The following is a 23,039-nucleotide window of genomic DNA, read 5'->3' on the forward strand; positions in this document are numbered from 1 at the left end:
AAATGTGTGTGCTTGTCCTATATTGTTTTGAAGTCCAGAATCTGGAAGAAGTCATGGTAAGGCCCCAGATCTGCACAGCATCCAATTATTCTGTATACTTTTCTCTATTCATACATCCGTACCGCCACCTCCTCTCTCCTTTTAACTACCTGCCCAATGAATGCTTCAAGTGGCGAAAACCGTGTGTTTCCCGCCTCCCAGAACCTGGAGTAAAGTAGACAGACTTGCAGATCTGTTCCAGTGTGAATTTTCTTTTTAACTTGAAGTTTATTTGGTTTGGAGATTCTTCACTGCAGACTTTGGCTGCAAAAAAAGTAAAACCCCCAGCTTTCTGCTACAATACATAAGCCTTGGAATCCATACAAAGTTGGAAGACCTTCAGAGGGAGGGAGGGAGGGAGGGAAGAGACTTTGTGTCCAGCCTTAATAAGCACAATCTTTCCCCGTCTTGGAAAATGATGTTTTTTTGATGGTTGCTTTGGAATTATTTCATTCACAGTGAATAAACCCCCTTCCTCTTCTGAAAGGGATAATGAATGTGGAATCGCTGCTACTTGCAATATACTCTCTTTCTGAGGCTGTTGAGAGAACATTTGAGCTACCGCCCCTGCTGTTGCTTCTGAATCTGCTTGTGTCCCTCAATTATGTCTTTCAAAGCCTCATGATCATCCAAGGTTGTCAGATCTCCCAGCTCATCTGCTTTGTTTTCTACAATCTTCTTCAAAACTCGCCTCATAATCTTCCCTGAGCGAGTCTTGGGCAGACGTTGAGTGACCTGAACCAGAAAACGAGGGTTAGAGCAAGGCTGAGAAGTGTACATTGCTGACATTAACCTGAGAAAGTGAAATGTACTTGAAGTCACACACACACACGTACACGTACATTTACGTCTGGAACTCTGCTGCAGCTATGCTCCTCCCACTAGTTCCTCAGGGCAATCCCTCAACCCTCATCTTGCTCATTGCCCTTCGAAAGGAATCCTAGCTTTAGAGCAGCAGCAATTTGGCCAGCTCATAGAAGGCAGTACAGTCGTAACTTGAATCCTGAACACCCTGGACGTTTTGGTTCCTGAACACTGCAAACCTGGAAGTATTGTGGTTTATGAACGTTGTTTTGGAACCCGAATGTCTGATGGGGCTTCCATGGCTTCTGACTGGCTGCAGGAGCTTCCTGCAGCCAATCAGAAGCCACAATTCAGTTTTCAAACATTTTGGAAGTCGAACTGACTTCCATTTTGGAAGTCGAACTGACTGATTGCGTTCAACTTCCAAGATACGACTGTATTTGGAACTGAGGCAAATTAGGCTTTTAGGAGCTATCATGCTATGTGTCGGAGTGAGCCCAGGCTAGTGTAGTGCCAGACTTTAATAATGGAAAGATCCAAATTCAAATCCCCACTTGGCCATGAACCATCCTTGGCCAGCCACTATCTCCAAGCCTAAGCATAGCACAAGGTTGTTGTGAGAATTAAAAAGGGGGAGAGAGAAGTCAATAAATATCCATGCCACCCTAAGGTCCTAGGAGGAAAGGTGGGATATAAATTCAAGTATATGTAGTAAAACTTGCTCAAGGCAGTCCACACACATGTATTTGCTCTCATAACATGAAATGCATGCAGGGCATGTTGGAAGGGAACGGATGCGTCCTAAAGGCACTCTTGGAACCCACAAGATCCTTAATGTGGCTATTGCTGCTGTACTAGAGGAAACCAACAGTGAGAATGGAAGGATCTGAATACTTTAGCCCATTTTTAAAAATATTTAGAAATATTACTGCAGCGGTTATACAGCTGGTTTGTATGCTTCTCACCTAAGATCCTGCCATCAGCTGGATTCAACTAACTCGTCCCACTAGTGGAAGCCTGCACAAAGGCTTCCGTTAGTGCAACCTCCCCGCTGCGCATGCACACCCAAATTGGCTCTTGGGTGGTTGGGGCAGCCCCAAAAACTCTGCACAGGGTGCTGAGAAGTGGGGGGGTTGTTCCTTCTGGGAAGCTGAAATGTGTGCGCTAATAATAATAATAATAATAATAATAATAATAATAATAATAATAAATTTATTATTTGTATCCCACCCATCTGGCTGGGTTTCCCCAGCCACTCTGGGCGGCTTCCACAGAGACCAAAAATACACTAAAATATCACACATTAAAAAATTTCCTGATGGAACAATCACCTTAAATCCCTCCCTGAACATACCGCAAAGTGATGGAAATGTGCGGAAGAGGAAAATCGCTCAGATTGTTACCTGAATATATTCCGGTGCTGCATACTTTGCAATTTCTTTTGAGACGAGCCCTCGAAGCTCGGAGACCAGGCTCTCTTGAGAGAGATTAGAGCCCTTCTTCAGCACAATGAAGGCATAGGCACCTGTGGGAAGAGGAAGCCAGGAGAAGGATGCGCCATCAGCAAGCGTAGAGGTGCCTGCCAAAGCGGACTCTGCTGCTTCTACTCCTGTCATAGCCCTCTGCCATCTCTGTGTCAGTAAAATGGAAACGAAAAGCCCCTTCGGGTGTTACTTTTTGCAGAACGGCACCCCCTGCCAAGCAGCTGCTACTCATGTAGCGAAGGTAATGTCATAAGCGCCACACTCCAGTTTCCAGGGGGGAAAGTTTCAATGTGGATTCACGTGGCCGGGAGCTTCAGCAATTACTTCCATGCCAAAGTAAGACGCATGCTGCAAGGAGGCTTCAATATGCAATCCCTTTTATTTGGTTTTGTGACTTTGTTTTAATTGCTGACCCAGTCTCTTTTGTTGATTTGTCCCATGCGATTTAAAATATATATATATGCACGCAACTGTGAGTGATGCATTTGCATTTTGTCTTGTGAACCACGCTGAGATCTTTGGATGAAGGGCGGTTTATAAATTTAATACAGGGGAATTCCCACTCACGCAAGGTTTCTGTTCCAGGCCACTTGTGCGCATCACCAAGACGCGCACAAGCAGAGATTCCTGCCCCATTCCACCCCCTTTCAGTGCCGTTTTGGTCATGTGTGTTAGCAGGAGCACGTGGCGCTGATCGTGCACAAGAGGGCAGTTGCTTGTAAATAATAAAAATAAAAAAATGAATGAATACATAGATAAATAATAAAAAGAAGAGAGGGGTGTAATTATCTTCCATATATATATATATATATATATATATATATATATATATGCTTTCGTAGATTTTCACGGGTACAGGAATGCAGGTTTTGGTGTCTTCGGGTGTCTTCCCGTGTAAGAGTTGGGGTGTCTAGGCGACGTTTCGACGAGGTCTCACTCGTCATCTTCAGGCTGGTGCTTTCGGCTTCTTGTTACTGGAACAGAGCAGGATCTCAGTGTTTGAGTTCCTATAAATACTGTTGAGGGGGTGTGGTGTATAGCCTCCAACGTTCTGGGCAGAGAGGAAGTTCCCAGGTTAGTGTGTCTTTTCTTCTTTTGTTCATTAATTACTTGAGGGATATCTTGAGTGATTTCTTGAGTGATATTCTGAGTACCACTTAGGAGGGTCATTAGGTGTGGATTAGTTGCTAAAGCTTTCGTGTCTTGACCTCTTGACCTTGTGAAGAGTTTTTTCTGAGAAGATGGCTGTACTGCACTTAGTTGTGCTCTGGCTTGGCTTCGTGTATAGGGGCGAGCTGTGGTTTTGTGCCCTGTGCCAGCCAGATCTGTGTAGGGATTGCAGGGGGGTGCAGCATCCGGAGGTGCCACTATGGTTTGGCTACTGGATGGTGTCTGTAATTTATCTGTGGAGAGGGTCTGGGTTTGGGTCTGGTGTGGTTGATTGGAGATGGCGTTCTGTGTGCCTCTGGTTCTGGTGTCGGTTTTTGTGGGGAGGGCTATTTTCCAGATGTCTGGCAGGCGGGACGTATCGTCACGCTTGTTCATGTTGTGAGGGTGTTTCTCTATCTCGATGGCTTCCATGATTATTCTCTTGTGGTGGTGTTCCATGTTAAAGAGCAATTTGGAATCTGAAAAATTAATTTCTCAGTGTTTCTCAAACACTGAGATCCTGCTCTGTTCCAGTAACAAGAAGCCGAAAGCACCAGCCTGAAGATGACGAGTGAGACCTCGTCGAAACGTCGCCTAGACACCCCAACTCTTACACGGGAAGACACCCGAAGACACCAAAACCTGCATATATATATATATATATATATTATTTTGTGCTGTTAAAAAACAGTTCAGGCTTGTGTTGCAAGATCTTATGTGCTCTGTATAATAAAATAGGCCTCTGCAGACATGCAGGTAGAAGTCTGGGAGCTTTGGGCTACTGTACATTCTTTTCCTCTGTTCTCGCCATCCTTCCCTGGCCCACAGCACATCTTTTCAACAGCTGGTCTCTGTCACTTCTCCCTGTCAAGGCTTGAATAAACTGGATCAATGGTTCCCAAACTTTTTTTCCCACGGACCACTTGAAAATTAAGTAGGGCCTTGGAGGACCACTCCCCCCCCCTTTTTTCCTGCCTGTTGCAGCAGTTGTAACGTGCGGTGCTAGAAGCTGTGTGATTTTTAATTGCTTTTATTTATTATAAGTTGTGTTGTTTTGCAACTTGAATTCCATATAGAATTCAAGCTGCAGTACAGTAAAATACAGTATAAGAAATAAGAACAGCAATATAAACTGCGACTGAAGAGCTGTATGAATTTTTGATACAATGGTCTGCTGTCACCCATCTTACACCACAAATCCACAGCCATGCCACGGAATGCTTGAATGTTCACAGACCAGTCGGACCCCTTTCCCCAAAGGCTTGGAACCCCAGGAATAGATTTAAGCAGGCACTCACTCCAGCTACCATTAGAAGTTCCTGTGTGAATGCTGTGAGTAAATCCTTCTCTTTGCTCCTGTTTAGGTAAAGGTAAAGGGACCCCTGACCATTAGGTCCAGTTGTGGCCGACTCTGGGGTTGCGGTGCTCATCTCGCTTTATTGGCCGAGGGAGCCGGCGTACAGCTTCCGGGTCATGTGGCCAGCATGACTAAGCTGCTTCTGGCGAACCAGAGCAGTGCACGGAAACACCGTTTACCTTCCCGCCGGAGCGGTACCTATTTATCTACTTGCACTTTGACGTGCTTTCGAACTGCTAGGTTGCACCCGTTTACCCTTCCCAATAATGCAGTAAACGTGCAAAAGAAAAATCCCACTGGAGAGCCACTCAAGGGGGTGTAAGCAATAGCAGGTAGACTTGAATTTCTCACCTTCTCCTTTGATCTTGTGAGGAAATCCAATCACAGCTGATTCTGCCACTGCCCCGTGCTTATTCTGAAACACAGGCAGGTCTGTGGTAAGATTCACTTAAAGCAGCAGTTCTCAACCTGTGGGTCCCTAGATGTTGGACTACAACTCCCACCATCCCTGAGCTCTGGCCTTGCTCCTGACAGGGTAAAAGGCTGTGATAGGCCCAGTCCCCACTTTACTATTTATCACTGTTAATACGGATAAGATACACCAGTTGTAAAAAGGGAGCAAGTACCACCTCTGAATGTTTATGCTATAGGACAAAAATATAGGGCAAGTCAGAATATTAAGCTGAAGATGCTCTCAAGCAAAGAATGCTACCAGGGAATGATGTACTGTGTGAGATGACATCTTCAGAAGATCAATGTGGTCCAACTGAGAAGAGAAGCAATCATGCGCATGCTTTGGTAACTGCTGTGGCATCTCTTCTGAAGTCTTGTAGTTCAGGACCTTTTCTTCTAAGCCCATTTTAGCAGAACACTAAAGTCTCCCTGAGGTGGCTTCAGTAAATTATTAGTTGAGGCATTTGAGATTCCAGTACCTGCTGAATTCTGTGAGTAGAAATCACAGATTCTGCAACTGGGGTTCACTGTTTAGTTTACCAAATAAATAAAAATGGAGACATTCATTTACATCCTTCTGGTTATCAAATTTGTTTTGCCTTCTCAATTACTGTCATCCCCTCCCTGCCTTGCTCAGAATCAATGCTGGAGGACCATTGGCAAAGTAAAAGGAGTGGCAAGTCATCATACAACTTGCAGGCGTCAGTCCTGCAGCAGCTAGTGGCAGCTGCCAACTTGTAGCACATGCCCGTTTTCGTAGGCTGCTACTAAGACATGGCAGAGACTACTGTGACAACTGCTGCTTCTGTGAGACCTAGTAAACTCTCTATAGACATGACACAATTTCTTACCACAACGTCTTCTATCTCAGCCGTGCCCAGCCTGTGCCCACTGATGTTGATGACATCATCCAGGCGGCCTGTCAGCTGGTAGTATCCCTTGCTTGTCCGATACGCTCCATCCCCAGTGAAAAAATATCCTGGGAGGATCAAAACAAGACAACATTTTCACTTCTAACGTGCTGAAGGCAATAGATTTTAAACCAGCTTGGGGGATCCTGGGTTTCTTCCATGGGGAGAGGAGCTTCACTGAAAGACAGCTTGTTCTTCATAACAGATCTTCTGTTGCAAAGTGCAGCTACAGGTACATGTTCAGTATGTTCTCCACTCATCCGCTTTCACAAGGGGACAGGGAGAAGCCCTCTACCCTTGCCAGGATCCAGATCAGGCCCCAAGTACCTGCTATTTACTTCTAAAAACTTGTTTAGGCAATTGCTGATTGGGTGAATTGTTAAGTTGTGGGTGAACATATCAGACGACACAGCGATTCTTCAAACAGCTCTTGCTTATTCAGAGGCCAGAACAGAACTGAACTGAAGGGTTCAGTCAGCCTGCTTATATAGAGCTCCAGTACAACGTAACTGTAACAATTTTCTAAAACTATCCAATCACTGAACGTCACTTTCGATCCCTTATTTGCATAACTATCTACAGTATCCCCCTGCTGGCCCAGGGTGAGAACTTCAGTACATAACATGAATGATGTTGTGTCCTTAGTTTGACTAAGAAGTTGTACCCCAGTTTTCTCTGGTTCCACAAACCTCTTGAATACATATGCCCTAAAGAACCCTTTCTTCGAACCCATGGCAATAACCCTTCACTGCTCTCCTTTCCCCTTTCCCTCTCTACAATTCTGTACCTGGGTAAGGCGTCAGGTAGGTCTCCACGAACCTCTGGTGGTCATTGAAAATGGTCCTGGCCATGCCTGGCCATGCCTGAGAAATGCAAAGTGCTCCAGAGACATCATTCTGTGTTAAGAGTTTTCCCTTGAAAACAAGAAATATGGGGTTCTCTTAAAAAATAAATGAATGAATTACAATGTAATGTATTCTGCACATCTAGCTCATGCTGTGCAACCAAGGAAGTAACTTCTAATTCAGCATTCCGGGGGTTTTGTTTTAAAAGCAAGCTTCTGTGTCTGTGGACAAACATCTAGAAACACCTCCACAAAAATGTACTTCTTATAACAAGATTTGGGTTTTCTCGTTGCAGAGTGTGAATCTTCTTTGGCACTGGAGCATAGTTATCGATTTCTCTTATTCCATGGTAAGGTAAAGGTAAAGGGACCCCTAACCATTAGGTCCAGTCGTGACCGACTCTGGGGTTGCGGCGCTCCTCTCGCTTTATTGGCCGAGAAGCCGGCGTACAGTACATGTGGCCAGCATGACTAAGCCGCTTCTGGCGAACCAGAGCAGCGCACAGAAACACTGTTTACCTTCCCGCCAGAGTGGTACCTATTTATCTACTTGCACTTTGACATGCTTTCAAACTGCTAGGTTGGCAGGAGCAGGGACCGAGCAACAGGAGCTCACCCCGTTGCGGGGATTCGAACCACCGACCTTCTGATCGGCAAGTCCTAGGCTCTGTGGTTTAACCCACAGCACCACCCACGTCCGTGGTAATTGTCTAATATTTTAAAATTATTGAGCTTTTGCTAGTTCATTGATTCATTGATTCAAATTAGCCACATCTGTTTCCTCTTCAGTTCAACCCTAGCTTCTGTTCAGTGGCCATGATTGTGACAAATAATACAGAAACTGCCTTGGCATAAATGATCAGAAATTCATCCAAAATCCCCCAAAGGATGCAAGAAATCAGGAGGAGAGATTGTGCAGAACAACTCTCAAAGTAGGAAAATCTGTAGGGAATAAAAACTTGACGGTAGATTCCTGATCTCAAATTCTGCTTGATCCTTCCAAAAATCTTGACCTACAAGCCACATTAGATTGAGATTCTTGCTAATGTGTGTGTTAGTTTTTAATATTGATTGCTGTTTACATGACTGAGAATTTACATAAAAGTGAATGATTAGATAGACAGTCAGACAGACAGACAGACAGACAGACAGACAGATAGATAGATAGATAGATAGGATTAAAATTTACTTTGTCATCCAAAAGGGAAGGTTTGATGCCAAAGAATGGTCTCATGGCCATGGCTGGAAGGATCTCATCACCTGGGTTTGAAGGTCGGGGAGCAATACAGATGCCTCCAGTTTCTAAACAAAACAAAACAAAACTTCAACACCCTTGAAATCTGGTCAGTAAGAGAATTGCTAACAAGAAAACATTTCTACTTTGCATGATCTCCAGTTCTTTGTATGTAAAAGGCAAATATCCTTCTCCTGTGTTAAGAATGTCAAAAAAGGCCTGAGCCACTGCTCTTCACAAGGAGCAATGGGAGAAGACGAGTTTCTTTCTTTCTTTCTTTCTTTCTTTCTTTCTTTCTTTCTTTCTTTCTTTCTTTCTTTCATTTTATTCATTCATTCATTCATTCATTTATGAATGAATGAATTTCAGTTTTATACATTTCAATAATTTTACAGTTATTTTAACATTTCAAAACTTGACTTCCTTCCCCCTCTTTCTGCAGTTCCTTAAATTTATTTTTAATATTTTCTGCATCTCCAAATTAACTTAATTTGTTCATTTATTCATCTACTTTAAATATATACTCTGCAGGCTATTACAATAATCCTGCCACTGTTCATATCTGTTTACAATTTGTTTGTAAATATTCAAAAAACCATTTCAATCCTTTTATAAAATGTTTGCTATCTTGATTTCTTATTTTTCCAGTAAGTTTTGCCATTTCTGCATATTCCATAAGTTTTTGTATCCATTTTTCTTTTGTGGGACAAGTTTCTTGATTGATTGAATACATCCCTATGTGCAAATAACTGAAACTGCACGGGTTCTCTTCAGATCCTACTTAACAAGTTGTGTAAAATGATAGTCTTCCTACCTGTCTGCCACCAGGTATCAACTACAGGGCACCGTCCATCTCCGACCACTTTGAAGTACCACTCCCATGCTTCTGTGTTGATAGGTTCTCCCACTGCAAGAGGAAGAAAAGAAGCAAACAGCTTGTAAGAAAGAAGCACCTGCAAGCTTTAGACGTCACAACACCCTGTCCAATGGAATAAATTAAATCTCTTGTCAGCCAGTCCTTTTTGCATTTCCTTATATATTCTCTATGAAGCAGTAGTACAGTGGTACCTCGGGTTAAGAACTTAATTCGTTCCGGAGGTCCGTTCTTAACCTGAAACTGTTCTTAACCTGAGGTACCACTTTAGCTAACGGGGCCTCGCGCCGCCGCCGCCACATAATTTCTGTTCTCATCCTGAAGCAAAGTTCTTAACCCGAGGTACTATTTCTGGGTTAGCAGAGTCTGTAACCTGAAGTGTCTGTAACCTGAAGCGTCTGTAACCCGAGATACCACTGTAGCATATAAATATATTTGGATCTGTCTGATCATTTCCACATTCCACCCAACAGAGCTGTTGTGTAATTTTAGGCTCTGGACTTGAAGAGTCTTGGGTGAGGAGCTCTTTAGATGGCCATGTGGATTACTGCAGGTACTTCAAAGTATGATAAGCCAGCTCCAATGTGTTTGGGGCCCTCCTACTCAAGTCTGCCTTGGACTTCTGCCCCAAAGTCCTGACCTGATGGCACCACAGATTCCATCAATCCACCTCCTGCAAAATATTGGACCAAATATGTAAACTTGGTTATTCTTTTATGTGGCTTTGCCACAAATAGGAATGCAAAGATCCAGTGCAATAGCTACCTGATCCAAGGATTTTGAGGGAAGATCTGTCATATTTCTTTACCCAATCATCCCCGTATCTAAGCAGTAGGCGAATAGCTGTAGGGGCTCCATAGAACTGATTTATCTTTAACCTCTCCACAGTTTCCCAGTAACGTCCTGAAATAAAAAGATGAAACCAGTTACCTCAGGAAGTAGTCATTATCCCCTGTGTTTGAATTAGCCATGCTTTGTTGTATTTTTCAAGCACGTGAAGCTCAACTTGACATGAACGAGCATAATTCTAAACAGGCCAATTGGCCTCTCTTTAACTTGACAACCTCTTCTTTATCTAATCCATGATCCTTGGGCTGCATCTGGCCCCCACTATCTGGTTCTCCTTATCTAGGTCCCTCACTGTGATACCAAAGGGCTTTTTTGGTCTTCCATGCCCCCCCCCCAATAATTAAAATAAATAAATCATTCAATTTTTGTTTTACTGACCGCTCCGACTGTTCACTGTGACCCACCTAAAAAAAATAAATTCTAAAAAAAAATACCACAGAAGCTTTTTTTCATTTAATTTAAAAATTGACCACTCCCATGGTTGGGTGGACACATGGGCAGGTGAGCAGACAGGCTACTCAGGTGAGGCAAGGAGGAATCTGGTGAAGAAGAGGGAACAGGAGGACAGAGATGCAGGTGGGTTGCCCAGGCAAGCGGCCCAGGTGAGCCACAGGGGGCTTTTTGGGAGTGTTGTTGTAAAGGGAGCAGATTGTCCAAATGTAAAGGGAGGGGGAAGCGTTGGCAATGGGGTGAGGTTTGGCAAGGCATGGAGGGCAAGCAAGGTTGGTGAGGGAAGGAAGATGGGATGCAACCTCTGGTAGTATATGTATGCAGAGTGACTCATTGCTCCTTTTTCTTACAAATGAAACGGAGCAAAAAAATTGACAGCACCTTGATTAATGTATTTATTGGCAATGGTAGAGCTAAGAAGTGGGGTTTTACAAAGGCAACTTCACTTTAAGGCAACAGCTGGCCATCCCTTCCATACATTAACAGCCTTGTCCACAGCCATTTATTGTGTCTACTGTTTTGTTTTGTTTTTTACCTGGATTCGGGTACACTGGAGTGCTCTCAAAAAGGACTGTGGTTCCTCCGTTGCACAAAGGGCCATATACCACATAGCTGTGCCCAGTGATCCAGCCAATGTCTGCAATGCAGCCAAAGACATCTCCATCATGGTAGTCAAACACATACTGCAGGAAAGCAAGCGATGTAAGAAATGAGAACAACTTCCTCCCCACCCAACGAGTTTACATAACATCTGTTGGGTAAAAGTTATCTATAGTTGGGGTACTGTTTCTGTGCTGGAAAACTTGCCAACATTCATACTTCCTGTTTTTCTTCCCTTTAATATCTCTGGCCAGACATGTTTAGAGTAAAACAAACTTTTCTAATACTGTATGGTGCCAAGAGACAGATACTTCTTTTTAAAAAGCATTGTGTGAACAAGCCCGATGGGAAGCAATGTCATGGAAGAACAAAATGGAAAAACCAAATGTTTGGGTGCAGTGGTGTTCATAGCAATTATCAGTCTCAGTAGTGGCAAAAGTGGCTTAGCCTGCTGGCCATGCTTGTTTTATCCAGAGTTGTAACACCCTCATTGCTTTAAAATGATCCGACCAAGTCCTTCCATCCTTTACATAGCTTGTAATTGCAATTAGAAATTCAAGAAATGCTCTCCAGGCCTGGAGGAGACATTCTTGCTTCCTCTGCTGAACAAACGATGGGTACGCATGGCTTGCCACAGCAAACCAGCTCTATCAACAGCAGGGTTGAACAACACTGTCTTTGAGCCTAATTAGGCCTGGCTCATGAGGCCATTTCCCCCAAACCACACTCATCTGCCCCACGCCTGCCATCATATGTATGGGGCATCTAGAGAGGTGACTGCAACCTTAACATCATGCTCCTGATTGTTCCTTGCTGTAACCAACAATCATCATTTCAGAGCTTGTTGCAATTTTTGTTGCTCAGTCTCCTGGCTACAAATGTGGCTGGCTTTTTAATACTGCCCTGGAGCAAAATAGAGTTACAGCATATTCAGCAACAACTGGACTGGATGCTGATGATCCACTTGGCAAAACTTAATTTTATTGTGTCCATTTCTTGTTGTTTCACTTCCTGCCTTCTTTTAAACCAGATCATTATCAAATTCATCCTCTCTAAGTTTTTTGGCTTTTGCTTCTGCAGCTGTTATGTAAAACAATACCCTGTGCCCTCTCCCCTCCCCACTCTCTGAGCTTATTGTTATTGGGGTTGCTGTAGCAATGCCATCCTCCTGGTGACAGATGAGGATTCCAGAGGAGCAGATTTGAGGAGTGTGGGTCAGCATGTTTGCAATGGAAACTTGCCATTCTCTGGGTTGCTTCATTGTGAAGACACCACCAAGAGCGCTGCTTCCAGCAGGGAGAAAAAAAGCAGAAATCCACTGCAATCCGATCTTGTGGTTTTCAAAGGCATTTGGAAGCTCTGTGACCAATATTCCAACTTTTTTGTTTTTCATTTCCAGGAAAATGTAAGTTTGGGCACCACACATTTGAACACTGGATAAATGCTTAACCCTTTCCCTATGAGCCATTTTTCTGAGCAAAACTATTCCCCTCCGTTTTATGAGAACCTGCCAGGGCAGAAGCAGCAGGGGGGATTTTCTTTGCAATAGTAGCCATTAAAAAAAAGGGTTGAGTATTCCTTCCCCAGCACAGCTCCTGAAATCAAATTTATAGCCACTAATGTCTGCATTTCCCTTTAAAAATAATAAATTAGGAGATGGATGAACCAAATCACAGAGTAGCCTCAAAGTAACATATTGCACAGATGCCTTCTCCTATGTCCTGTGCCAAAGAATTGCAGATAGAAGTGGTAAAACTGTAACTTCTGATGATGAATTCACTTGATTCTCAGTCTGAACTGACTATATTTAATCAGAATTAAATCCCATTATTGGTTATATTAATGTGTAAACCTGGGATCAGGCTTCCAGAGAAAGGCTACACTCCTATGCACACTTACTTGGGAATAGGCCCCGCTGAATACAGTGAGAATGACTTTTGATAGACGTGTCTAGATCTGGTCTATACTTTTGCAATTCTCTACACACTGACCTGGCAGTCAGCTCCACTGAATGCAGTAGGATTTAGAGTGCATCTGTAATGAGGACTTAATACTGCAAACAGGCCGTTGGTTAGAGTGTGGTGCTGATAGTGCCAAGGCTGCAGGTTCGATCCTCAAATTGGACAGCTGCCTATTCCTGCAATGCAGGGGGTTGGACCAGATGATCTTTAGGTTAGCTTCCAACTCTGCAATTCTATGATGCTATGATTCTAATTTCAAACAAGTTATTGGCAACCTTTTAAAAAACTAAATAGATTTTCCCTAGAAAAGGTAACTCTACAGTCTGGATAATTGTTCAGCTGTTTGCTTTAGGTGGGGTTGTACTGCCCCTGAAAGAGCACATTTGTACTCTAAGGATGCTCCTGGCTCCATCTTTGTCCCTGGAGGCCCAGGTGACCTCAGTGGCTAGGAGTGCCTTTTACCAGCTTTGACTGGTAAAACAGATATGGCTGCTTCTGGACCGTGAAATCCTGAGATTGGTAACTTGCAGGCAGGATTACTGCAATGCGCTCCTTGTGGGGCTCTCCCTTGAGGTTGGTCCAGAAGCTGTAGCTGGTGGGAAATGCAAGAGCTTAATTGCTCTTTGGGCAGGATATCACCAACATGTTACCCTGCTGTCGAAATAAATGCATTGGCTGACCGGGCTACTGTCAGTTCAAAGTCTTGGTTTTAGTGTATAAAGTCCTATACAGATACGTGAAATGCTGACTCATTTCTTACATACCTGAGTCAATCACTGTGAGGGCTGCCTATATATGCCAACTTATTAGGAGGTCCACGTCACACCATACAAGAACGGAGTCAATAATAATAATAATAATAATAATAATAATAATAATAATAATAATAATTTTTTATTTATACCCTGCCCTTCCCATTTCAAAAACAGGGCTCAGGGCAGCTAACAACAAATTTAGACTTAATTATAAAAGCAGCTTAAAATACAGTATAAAAACATGAATAACAATAAAATTCAAAAATCAATTTAGGGGAAATAAGCATTAGATAATCCCCAGGGCTAGCTGGCTGAATTGGTCCTACTTGGGCCAGCAAGGAGACCAGCAAGGAGACCAGGGGAGACCAGGGGAGAATTAGCTGTGGGTAAACTTCATAAAAGGGGAAGGGGAAGGAAGGGAAATAAAAGATCAGGCTGAATTCAGATTAAAGGCCAAGCAGAATAGCTCTGTCTTACAGGCCCGACAGAAGGAGGTTAAATCCTGTAGGGCCCTAGTCTCATGGGACAGAACATTCCACCAGGTGGTGTTCCATTAGTGTTATGGCACCTACCCTTTGAAAATCCATCCCCTAAAACATTAGACAGGTAATGTCTCTGTTGCCTTTTTGGCACCTACTGAAGACTTTCATCATCCAAGAAGCCTTTTAAGCATAGCTCTTTCCCAGTCTGTATCTGTACTGAAATTGATTTGAACTCCGTAAGCCAAATAAACATGTTCCCCGAAGCGTCTACACAGCTTTCATCGTGGTGAGACACCAGTTTTGATTGAGGCTGCTTGCTGTGCCTGGCTTTGGGTCTGCTGTCACCTTAGTTGCTGTTGAGCCTGTGACCAGCCAGATTCTCTCTTAGAGAGGAGTAAATTATAGCCGGCAGCTCCTGCGCGGCTCTCCAGTAGCAGATGCATAGAAGGAAATACGACATGGCAGGTTAGCAGGGTTTAATTGTCCTCTGTGAAGTTATGGGATATCTCTGCTCTGTACGTTTGTGGGTACTTACCTTGTGCGTGATGGCAGCGTACAGCAAATAACCTGCCTGGGTGTGGACCAGTCCTTTGGGTTTCCCAGTACTTCCTGAAGTGTAGAGGAGGAACAGTAAATCTTCACTCTCCAAGGCAGCAGGCTCACAGGTCACGTCCTCCTTCATCATCTCCTGTCACAGGAAGCAGAGAAGCTCTCTCAGTAGGCTCTCTTCACAGTCCCCAGACCTCCTTCACTTCCCCCTGCACCAAGGGCCAAATTAATAAGGAAACTTAGTGGGACTGGGCCCACCTTTTCCACACACACATCCCCACTGCCCCAAGCTTTGGGGTTTTTTTTAAGCATATCTCAAATTCTCATGGCTGAAGAAAGAAGCTTGGCAGTATATTAGCTCCACAAGTATAGCCTCCATCGCTCCTACTGATATGGGTAGAAACATAGAAAGCTACCTTATGCAGTCAGACCATTGGGCCATTGTCTACACACTAACTGGCCAGATGCTCTGCCGCTAAGCTATGGCCCATCCCCATAAAAATGATGAAAAGAGACCCCATGTCTTCTATCTGCTTTTAAAAGCAGATGTTATTGCAACTTACATATTTAGCATCTTGTCTAGTTTGACACTACCACACCATTTCTACCTTATTATTCTATTTCTGTAGAAACAAATGGAGCTTTTCTTTGGGGGGGGGGATTTTAATCAGGTAACTGTGCAAGCAGAATTAAATACACCTCCCCTACTGCTAAAATCTCACTCCAAAGGGTGAAGCTGCTATCGGCACCTTTTTTTTAAAAAAAAGTTGATGATCCTAATGCAGATTCCTAAAGATTCCTCTGCATCTTCCTCAATAACATCTCAGTAATGGATATAAGAAGGCTTAAATAGTGGGTCCCCCCCCCCCGATGTTTGGCAGCAGCTTCAGAAATGTATTATATGTAGGAACCATCAGTCATATGTCTGCCAGTAGGATATATGAGCTCATGAGAGGCAGGGCCTTTTGTGTGCTGGTCCCATCCTCACAGAATGCTCTTCCATAGCAGGTTTACCTGGCTCCCTTCCTTATTATTCTTAAATGGACCTTAAACGTTTCAGTCTTTCAATTTATGCTGGTTTTCTATTACATATTCTACTGTTCTAGTTTTCACTGTTACTGAAATCCTAATAGGTATGTATTTCAAATGTTATTTTAATGTGAATGACACTCCTGCCATGCTGTTATGTGCTGGCGGGAAGGAGGAGGAGAAGAGAGGCATGAGAGGAGCAGGCGGCCGCAGTGCTTATCTATAGCTTATGGCATACATAAACTATGGCTTATGGAGACACCAATGATGTTCAAATACAGCCTATGAGAGGGGTATTGGTTCTCACCTCCTCCAGCAGTAGATCCAGGCCTGACATGGGCACCTTCTTATCAGTCCTCCTTGAAACAAAAACCCGCTTCACCTTTGGACACAATTCGAGAGCCTCGTCCACTGTCTGCTTTAGCTCAACCAACTTGCCCCCTCGCAAGCCTTGGTTCACTGTGATCACTGTTTCAGACTGAGCTGGAGAAGATGAAAGAAAACAGTACAGTTGCAACATACTGTACCCTTTCCCCCTGCATGAGATGCGGGTGGCGCTGTGGCCTAAACCACGGGGCCTCTTGGGCTTGCCAATCAGAAGGTAGGCGGCTCAAATCCCTGCAACAGAGTGAGCTCCCGTTGCTCTGTCCCAGCTCCTGCCAATCTAACAGTTTGAAAGCACGCCAGTGCAAGTAGATAAATAGGTACTGCTGTCGCGGGAAGGTAAACGGCATTTCTGCGGACTCTAGTTTCCATCATGGTGTTCCATTGCACCAGAAGCGGTTTAGTCATGCTGGTCACATGACCCAGAAAGCTGTCAGTGGACAAATGCCGGCTCCCTCGGCCTGAAAGTAAGATAAGCACCACAACCCCATAGTCGCCTTTGACTGGACTTAACTGTCCAGGGGTCCTTTACTTCTTTTTTACACTTTCTTCCCAGCTCAAGTACTTCATATATAGGGGGTGAATTCCTTCCTCTAGAAAATCCCTTCCTGATGCTGGTAGGTATTCCTTCACAACTGTGCTTTGTTATAAAGTAATTCCACAGCCTGCCATGCGCTCTGCAGTGCTGTTGGGATCAGGCTTGGGTTGGAAGATTACAACGCAGGAGAAGGGAGGGAAAGAGTATCATGATTAAAATGATATTTTTTTTAAGACACCCCTTTCCATACTTTTCTTTCCATGAAGAATGGAGGACGGAGTGCTCTAATACAGAAGGACTTTCGGTAGGAGAACATTTACGGGAGAAATATTTGCATATAAATCACTATTTCTGCACGCTCAGTTGGTCCCTGAGGCTATATATAAAGTTAGTAAAAGAAAAATGAAGAAAAGGACGTGTACAGTCCTCAGCGAAGGAGGCTCTTACCGTCATGGATCCTGTCAGCCAATGCAACGGAACTGAATCCAGCAAATACCACTGTGTGTATTGCTCCAATTCGGGCACAGGCTAACATACTTGCCACAGCCATCGGACACGGGGGCATGTAAATGGTGACTCGGTCACCTTTCTTCACTCCATGTCGCTTCAAGGTGTTCCCAAGGCGGCATGTCATCTCTAGCAATTCTCTGTCCAAAGAAAACACCTGGTTGTTTAGACGCTCTCTTTTTAAAAAACCAAAAACAAAAAAAAACACCAGTCTCTTCTGAATCATGTTAAGGACAATAACTACAGAGCACCACATTTATGAGCTTTAGCAGTGACTCCCTTGCATCTTCCATCAAAAGTAAGAGGAATAAGAAAGATCTGGAAGGCTAATGCCATACTAGGCTAGAGGGAACTTTTTTTTTCTTGGTATAAAACAGAAGAAGAAGAAGAAGAGTTTGGATTTGATATCCCGCTTTATCACTACCCAAAGGAGTCTCAAAGCGGCTAACATTCTCCTTTCCCTTCCTCCCCCACAACAAACACTCTGTGAGGTGAGTGGGGCTGAGAGACTTCAGAGAAGTGTGACTGCAGCTGCATGTGGAGGAGCGGAGACGGGAACCCGGTTCCCCAGATTACAAGTCTACTGCTCTTAACCACTACACCACACTGGAGTAGCCCTGCTCTGATGGCAGCTGGAGTCTAGCAACATCTGGAGGGCCACCAAAGCCGTCTTTCCTATTGGGCTTAGTGGCGCGTTGCGCCAGGGCGCCAGCCTCTCAGGGGTGCCCCAGTGAGTGGAGGAGCTGTGCAGCTTTGCCAGCGGCCTCCCCTTTCCCTGCACGCCCGCCAACTGTGCCCCGTCAACCATATGGCTGCTGGGCATGCAGCTTGCCTCCCAAGCCTCCGCGGGAGGAGAATGATCCCCGCAGAGGCTTGGGAAAAGGTCGACCACTCTGGGAAAGGGGGGGGGGCACAGAAGGGATCTTTGCACCACAACACCGGATATGCTTAAGACGGCCCTGAGGGCCACAGGTTGCCCATCCCTCAAAAGTATCACTTTATATACTGAAATTTGAGCTCTGATATTAAGAAGAAGAAGAAGAAGAAGAAGAAGAAGAAGAAGAAGAAGAAGAAGAGTTTGGATTTGATATCCCGCCTTCACTCCCCTTCAGGAGTCTCAAAGCGGCTAACATTCTCCTTTCCCTTCCTCCCCCACAACAAACACTCTGTGAGGTGAGTGGGGCTGAGAGACTTCAGAGAAGTGTGACTGGCCCAAGGTCACCCAGCAGCTGCATGTGGAGGAGCGGAGACGCGAACCCGGTTCCCCCAGATTACGTGACTACCGCTCTTAACCACTACACCACACTGGCTCTCGACACAGAACAGCATTGCAACTTGCAGGCTGTGCTTAACATTATGGAATGGGGACTATAAACTGACAGCATTGTGGCATTTTCTCCAGATGAATGCTGTCCACACATATTAGAAAACCGTATAGTTTTTAAATGCAGCTCCCCCTCCCTTGCCTTGGTGTGCAAAAAGGCAAGCAATTACCTGTATGTAATCCGTTCCTCTTGTCCAGGCTCATCTTTCTCCCAGATCAGGGCAACTTTATTGGGGGCTTTGTGGACATGTCTATCCAAACAGTTGACTAAAAGAGAAGATGCTCATTAATGACAGGCTCAGGTGTCTGCAGTTTATCCCATGTTATGGAGAAAGTGGATAGTTAATAATAATAATAATAATAATAATAATAATAATAATAATAATAAGTGTCATTATTGCCCCAGGCACTCTGAGTGGTTTCCTGCATATACAAAAGCATAATAAATATTATTAATACATAAAAGTACTGGAATTATCGATATTAAGTAGTCCATAAATGTACAAGAACAGACTGGCCATCATCAGATTGCTGAGTGACAATTTTGCAGCTGATTTGTAACAAATTGTACAGTAGATTGTGCAGGTAGCACTTGCCCTGTGTCAACTACACTGCCTAAGGTCAATTGCACAACCTATTATCAATATGCAGAAGTCAAAGCTGTACATCCCAAGTTAATTATTTGCACAGCCCAAAACACATCAGTTGCACAACCTTTGTAGATTGTACATCCTGTACAGCTTGTATTTTTTCGTTTCACAACTCATACTACATCAGTTGCTCATTTTGCCCATCTGAAATTGTAGAGGAAAGTAAGGTTCAATGCCACCAGGCCATTACATTTCAAATACGCTTCTGTTTGCTAGACACTCAGATTCATTTCTTAATCCCCAGTCTCTCTACAGCAGTTATTAAGGCAATGAACACAGCTGAATAATCAGCTATTTGGTACAATGTGAGACAATTTGGCACTCAGCAAGTCATAGATAGCGTTCCACAGTTTATGTCAATTGTGGTGTGGGTTACTGCTCACAAAGTCTCCATTTCTGCCACTTCACAATCTCCTTTTTCTTAGTTATTTTAAATATATATATATTCTACCCTTCAACAGAGCCAGTGTGGTATAGTGTTTAGAGTGCTGGACTAGGACCTGGGAGACCATTGTCAGTCAGGATATAGAATCCTGGGTACTTGATACGGCACCAGGCTAGATTATTTTGTAAGTCACTTTGAGGGGGTTTTTTCCTTTAAAAAACAACAACAATTAAGCGGTATATAAATTTAATGAAATAAATAAATAATAGATAGTGTGTTAACTCAAAAGAATTGGGCAATATCTTGTCCCAGAAGAATTCTTAAACAAAGATGTGGCTGATTGTTGCACCCTAAATCTTAGAACACTAAAATGGAAAATATTTGGTGTACAATAGGCAACAGAACAGCCACATACTTGAACAAATAAACAATTTTATCCATTATTGTGCTTTGGGAAGCCAGATATTTCCCACCGCACATTTTACACGGTGTGTTCCACATGCTTGCCTGATGCTTCCACTCATTATTTGATTATATTGTGGTTCTCTTCTAGTCAGTCTGAGCCCCCTGGACTCAAATTTGGTGTGACTGGAATGTGAAAGTTCAAACCCCAGCATGTGAAACTTGCAGGGTGCAAAAACCAGGAACACTGCAAGAAGATTTGGACAGAACTTTTACCCCAAAGTCAGTAGATTATGGTCTAATCTATAAGAAATAAAATAAATCCCAGATCTGGAACAAAGCAACAAGGCAATGAATCTCACCTTAAGGTTATTGTTTTTCTGTACATTATATTATTATTGTCACATTTATTTTTATCCTGTTCTTTCCCCAAAGAGGCCAGGACAGCATGGATAGCTTCCCCCATTCTCTTCTCACAACAACCCTGTGCGGTAAGCCAGTCTGAGAAATGTTATCTAGTCCATGGCTACCCAGCATGAGCTTCAAGGTTGAGGAGGTATTTGAATGCACATCACAGCTCCACGCAATGCCCCACACCAGCTTCCTTCAAGTATTTTGCCATCTTGAATGGAATGTTTATAGGTAAAGGTAAAGGGACCCCTGACCATTAGGTCCAGTCGTGACCGACTCTGGAGTTGCAGCGCTCATCTTGCTCTATAGGCCGAGGGAGCTGGCGTACAGCTTCCGGGTCATGTGGCCAGCATGACTAAGCCGCTTCTGGCGAACCAGAGCAGCACACAGAAACGCCGTTTACCTTCCCGCCGGAGCCGTACCTATTTATCTACTTGCACTCTGACGTGCTTTTGAACTGCTAGGTTGGCAGGAGCTGGGACCGAGCAACGGGAGCTCACCCCGTCGCGGGGATTCGAACCGCCGACCTTCTGATCGGCAAGTCCTAGGCTCTGTGGTTTAACTCACAGCGCCACCCACATCTATACCGTGTTTATACTGGATAATAAAAAAAGGATCCAGTCTATGGAAGTTAGAATTTCCCCCCTACAGGCAGAAGAAAAAAAAGAACAGCAGGTTTTCTCCTTACCTGCTACATTCAGCTGCCCTCCAAGGAACCACGTCAGGTGGCCCTGCTGCAGGTTACAGTTACTGACAGAATGAAAAGGATTGATCCACAGAAGCCGGCTTCTCCCTAGTGCTCCCCAGAATGCATCTGTTTGTTCCACAGATACCTGGTACAACCCATGGTGGTCTTTTGGTCCAGGAAAAGAGGTGGCCTCTGGCATGTATGCAGTTAGAGCCCCTTTGCTCCATGCTCTGAATATGTAAGAGGACCATTTGCCTCCAGGGGCAATTTCTGCAAAACAATTTCTAGCAAACAGCCAGGCCATGATCCTGGGGTACAAGAGAAACCCTTGTCCCTCAGCCAAGCCAAGCGTCTTCTCCTCTAAGCATAAATCCTAGTTTGGAAAACGTGGCGTCTTTTCCCTCCCACGGAGAGATGTAGGCTCATTTGCTCCTCGGTCACCAAACTGTAAATCCACGTTGAGAAAGAGAGCTCAACAGAGCGTTCCACTCTCTTCCTGAAAAAGAAATAACCAACCACACATCTACTGCTCCTCTTCCAAAGAAAATATGCAAAGGAAATTCAATCTCTTTGAAGGGAGGAGTAGGGGGTGGGGTTTAGGAATGTCCAACTGGAATAACCTTCATGCTAATTTGAATCTCCTCCTGTACTGAAGCCAGTTGTGGCTGTTAGTTGTATGCATAGCCACAATTTATCCAGACTCGACTGTGTTGGCTCACACTGTGTTGCATTCCTCTTCTAGTAACTACTCTGCAATAGATACGGGGTCACAGGATTACGGGGAAAAAAATAATCTGCTTTTGAAGTACAGCATGCACTGGGGTATGTAACATGTAGATTGCAGTGTGCCAGTTCATGATAAAAGGAAAAAGAGGCCCCTAGTCCAGTTTATTCCTTATATTCCTGCACTCGCCTTTCCAGCACAAACATTAAAGACACCGGCAGATGTAATTCCCCTGTCGCAATAGCTTTGGTGCTGTGTTTTTCCAGGAAACCCAGGGGGTTCTTGGAAATTTATCACAGTTTTCTCAATGACAAGACCAATAACAGCAGGCATGTTTCCCTGAATGATAGTTTGCCTACAACCACCGAACATCCCCTGCAATGTGTTGGATGGTCTTTCTGGGGCAAGTGGCACAACAGTGAACAGGCCCACTGCTCTGATATGAACAATCATGTGACCTAGGACAGTTCCCACAATCCCTTGCGCAGGAGATCCACAGAAGATGGGCAGGGATTCCTTGCCAGATGCAGAAAAGGGTTCCCTGGCCATAGAAAGTATGAAAGTCACAGGTCTTAACTGTTGCCATTCCAGCAGTTATATTTGTATCTTTGCTACAGGCTGCTTCTTTTTCCTCCATGTTCAGGCAACAACCGATTTACACTCAGGTTATGTTCCTGAACCCTGCACCCGTTCCACCTCCACCCCATTATGCCCCCTTTCCCTGCCACTTCCAGGTTGCTGTGATGCGCGCATGCGTGGTTGCGCTTAAATCAGATGTGCATACTCTTTTTTTCTCATGTCCTTTTGCCCATTCTGCCTTCTCCATATCCTGTAGTGAACTGTTGATAATATAATTTTAGGGTTATTCTGCAGGCATATTAGAGTTATTTTTCAGGAGAGCATACAACTTTGTGTGGCGCGTTGTTTCGAATGGCACTCGTATAGAACAACAAAGAAAGAGCAATATTTGAAAGAAAGAGCAATATTTGAAAGCCTCTTAAAAACAATTCTATTGATTGTTCTCTATTTTTTTGTTTTTGTTTGTTTGTTTTTGTTTCTAAAGGCTTTTTATGTTGCCCTACACCTCGGGTGGCACTGTGGGTTAAACCACAGAGCCTAGGACTTGCCGATCAGAAGGTCAGTGGTTCAAATCCCCACGATGGGGTGAGCTCCGTTGCTCAGTCCCAGCTTCTGCCAACCCA

The 23,039-nt window shown here is 44.1% G+C and overlaps 1 protein-coding gene across 1 annotated transcript; it reads right to left on the reverse strand.

Moving 5' to 3' along the window:
- Positions 1 to 235: 235 nt before the first annotated feature.
- On the reverse strand, positions 236 to 21,766 carry LOC308594980 (acetyl-coenzyme A synthetase 2-like, mitochondrial). The gene is made up of 14 exons (XM_081208646.1): positions 21,114 to 21,766; positions 18,748 to 18,844; positions 17,194 to 17,393; positions 16,132 to 16,307; positions 14,782 to 14,934; positions 10,984 to 11,131; positions 9,915 to 10,052; positions 9,090 to 9,182; positions 8,231 to 8,343; positions 6,985 to 7,111; positions 6,138 to 6,265; positions 5,185 to 5,248; positions 2,247 to 2,368; positions 236 to 774 (listed from the first exon to the last, which is right to left on the reverse strand). The coding sequence occupies exons 1-14, from the start codon at positions 21,415 to 21,417 to the stop codon at positions 598 to 600; spliced, it is 2,040 nt and encodes a 679-aa protein (XP_081064772.1). The 5' UTR covers positions 21,418 to 21,766; the 3' UTR covers positions 236 to 597.
- Positions 21,767 to 23,039: the final 1,273 nt, after the last annotated feature.

The sequence above is a fragment of the Podarcis bocagei genome, assembly GCF_964188305.1.
Source record: "Podarcis bocagei genome assembly, chromosome: 1".
Classification (NCBI taxonomy): Eukaryota; Metazoa; Chordata; class Lepidosauria; order Squamata; family Lacertidae; genus Podarcis; species Podarcis bocagei.

What these genes read in the sequence shown, in the direction of transcription:
- LOC308594980 (XM_081208646.1), bottom strand. Translation starts at nt 21,417, where the DNA reads ATGGCCTGGCTGTTTGCTAGAAATTGTTTTGCAGAAATTGCCCCTGGA. An exon ending in AGGGCAGCTGAATGTAGCAG is followed by an intron (nt 18,845 to 21,113) that starts GTAAGGAGAAAA and finishes CTTCTCTTTTAG; the next exon opens with TCAACTGTTTGGATAGACAT. An exon ending in CTGAGATAGAAGACGTTGTG is followed by an intron (nt 5,249 to 6,137) that starts GTAAGAAATTGT and finishes CCTGTGTTTCAG; the next exon opens with AATAAGCACGGGGCAGTGGC.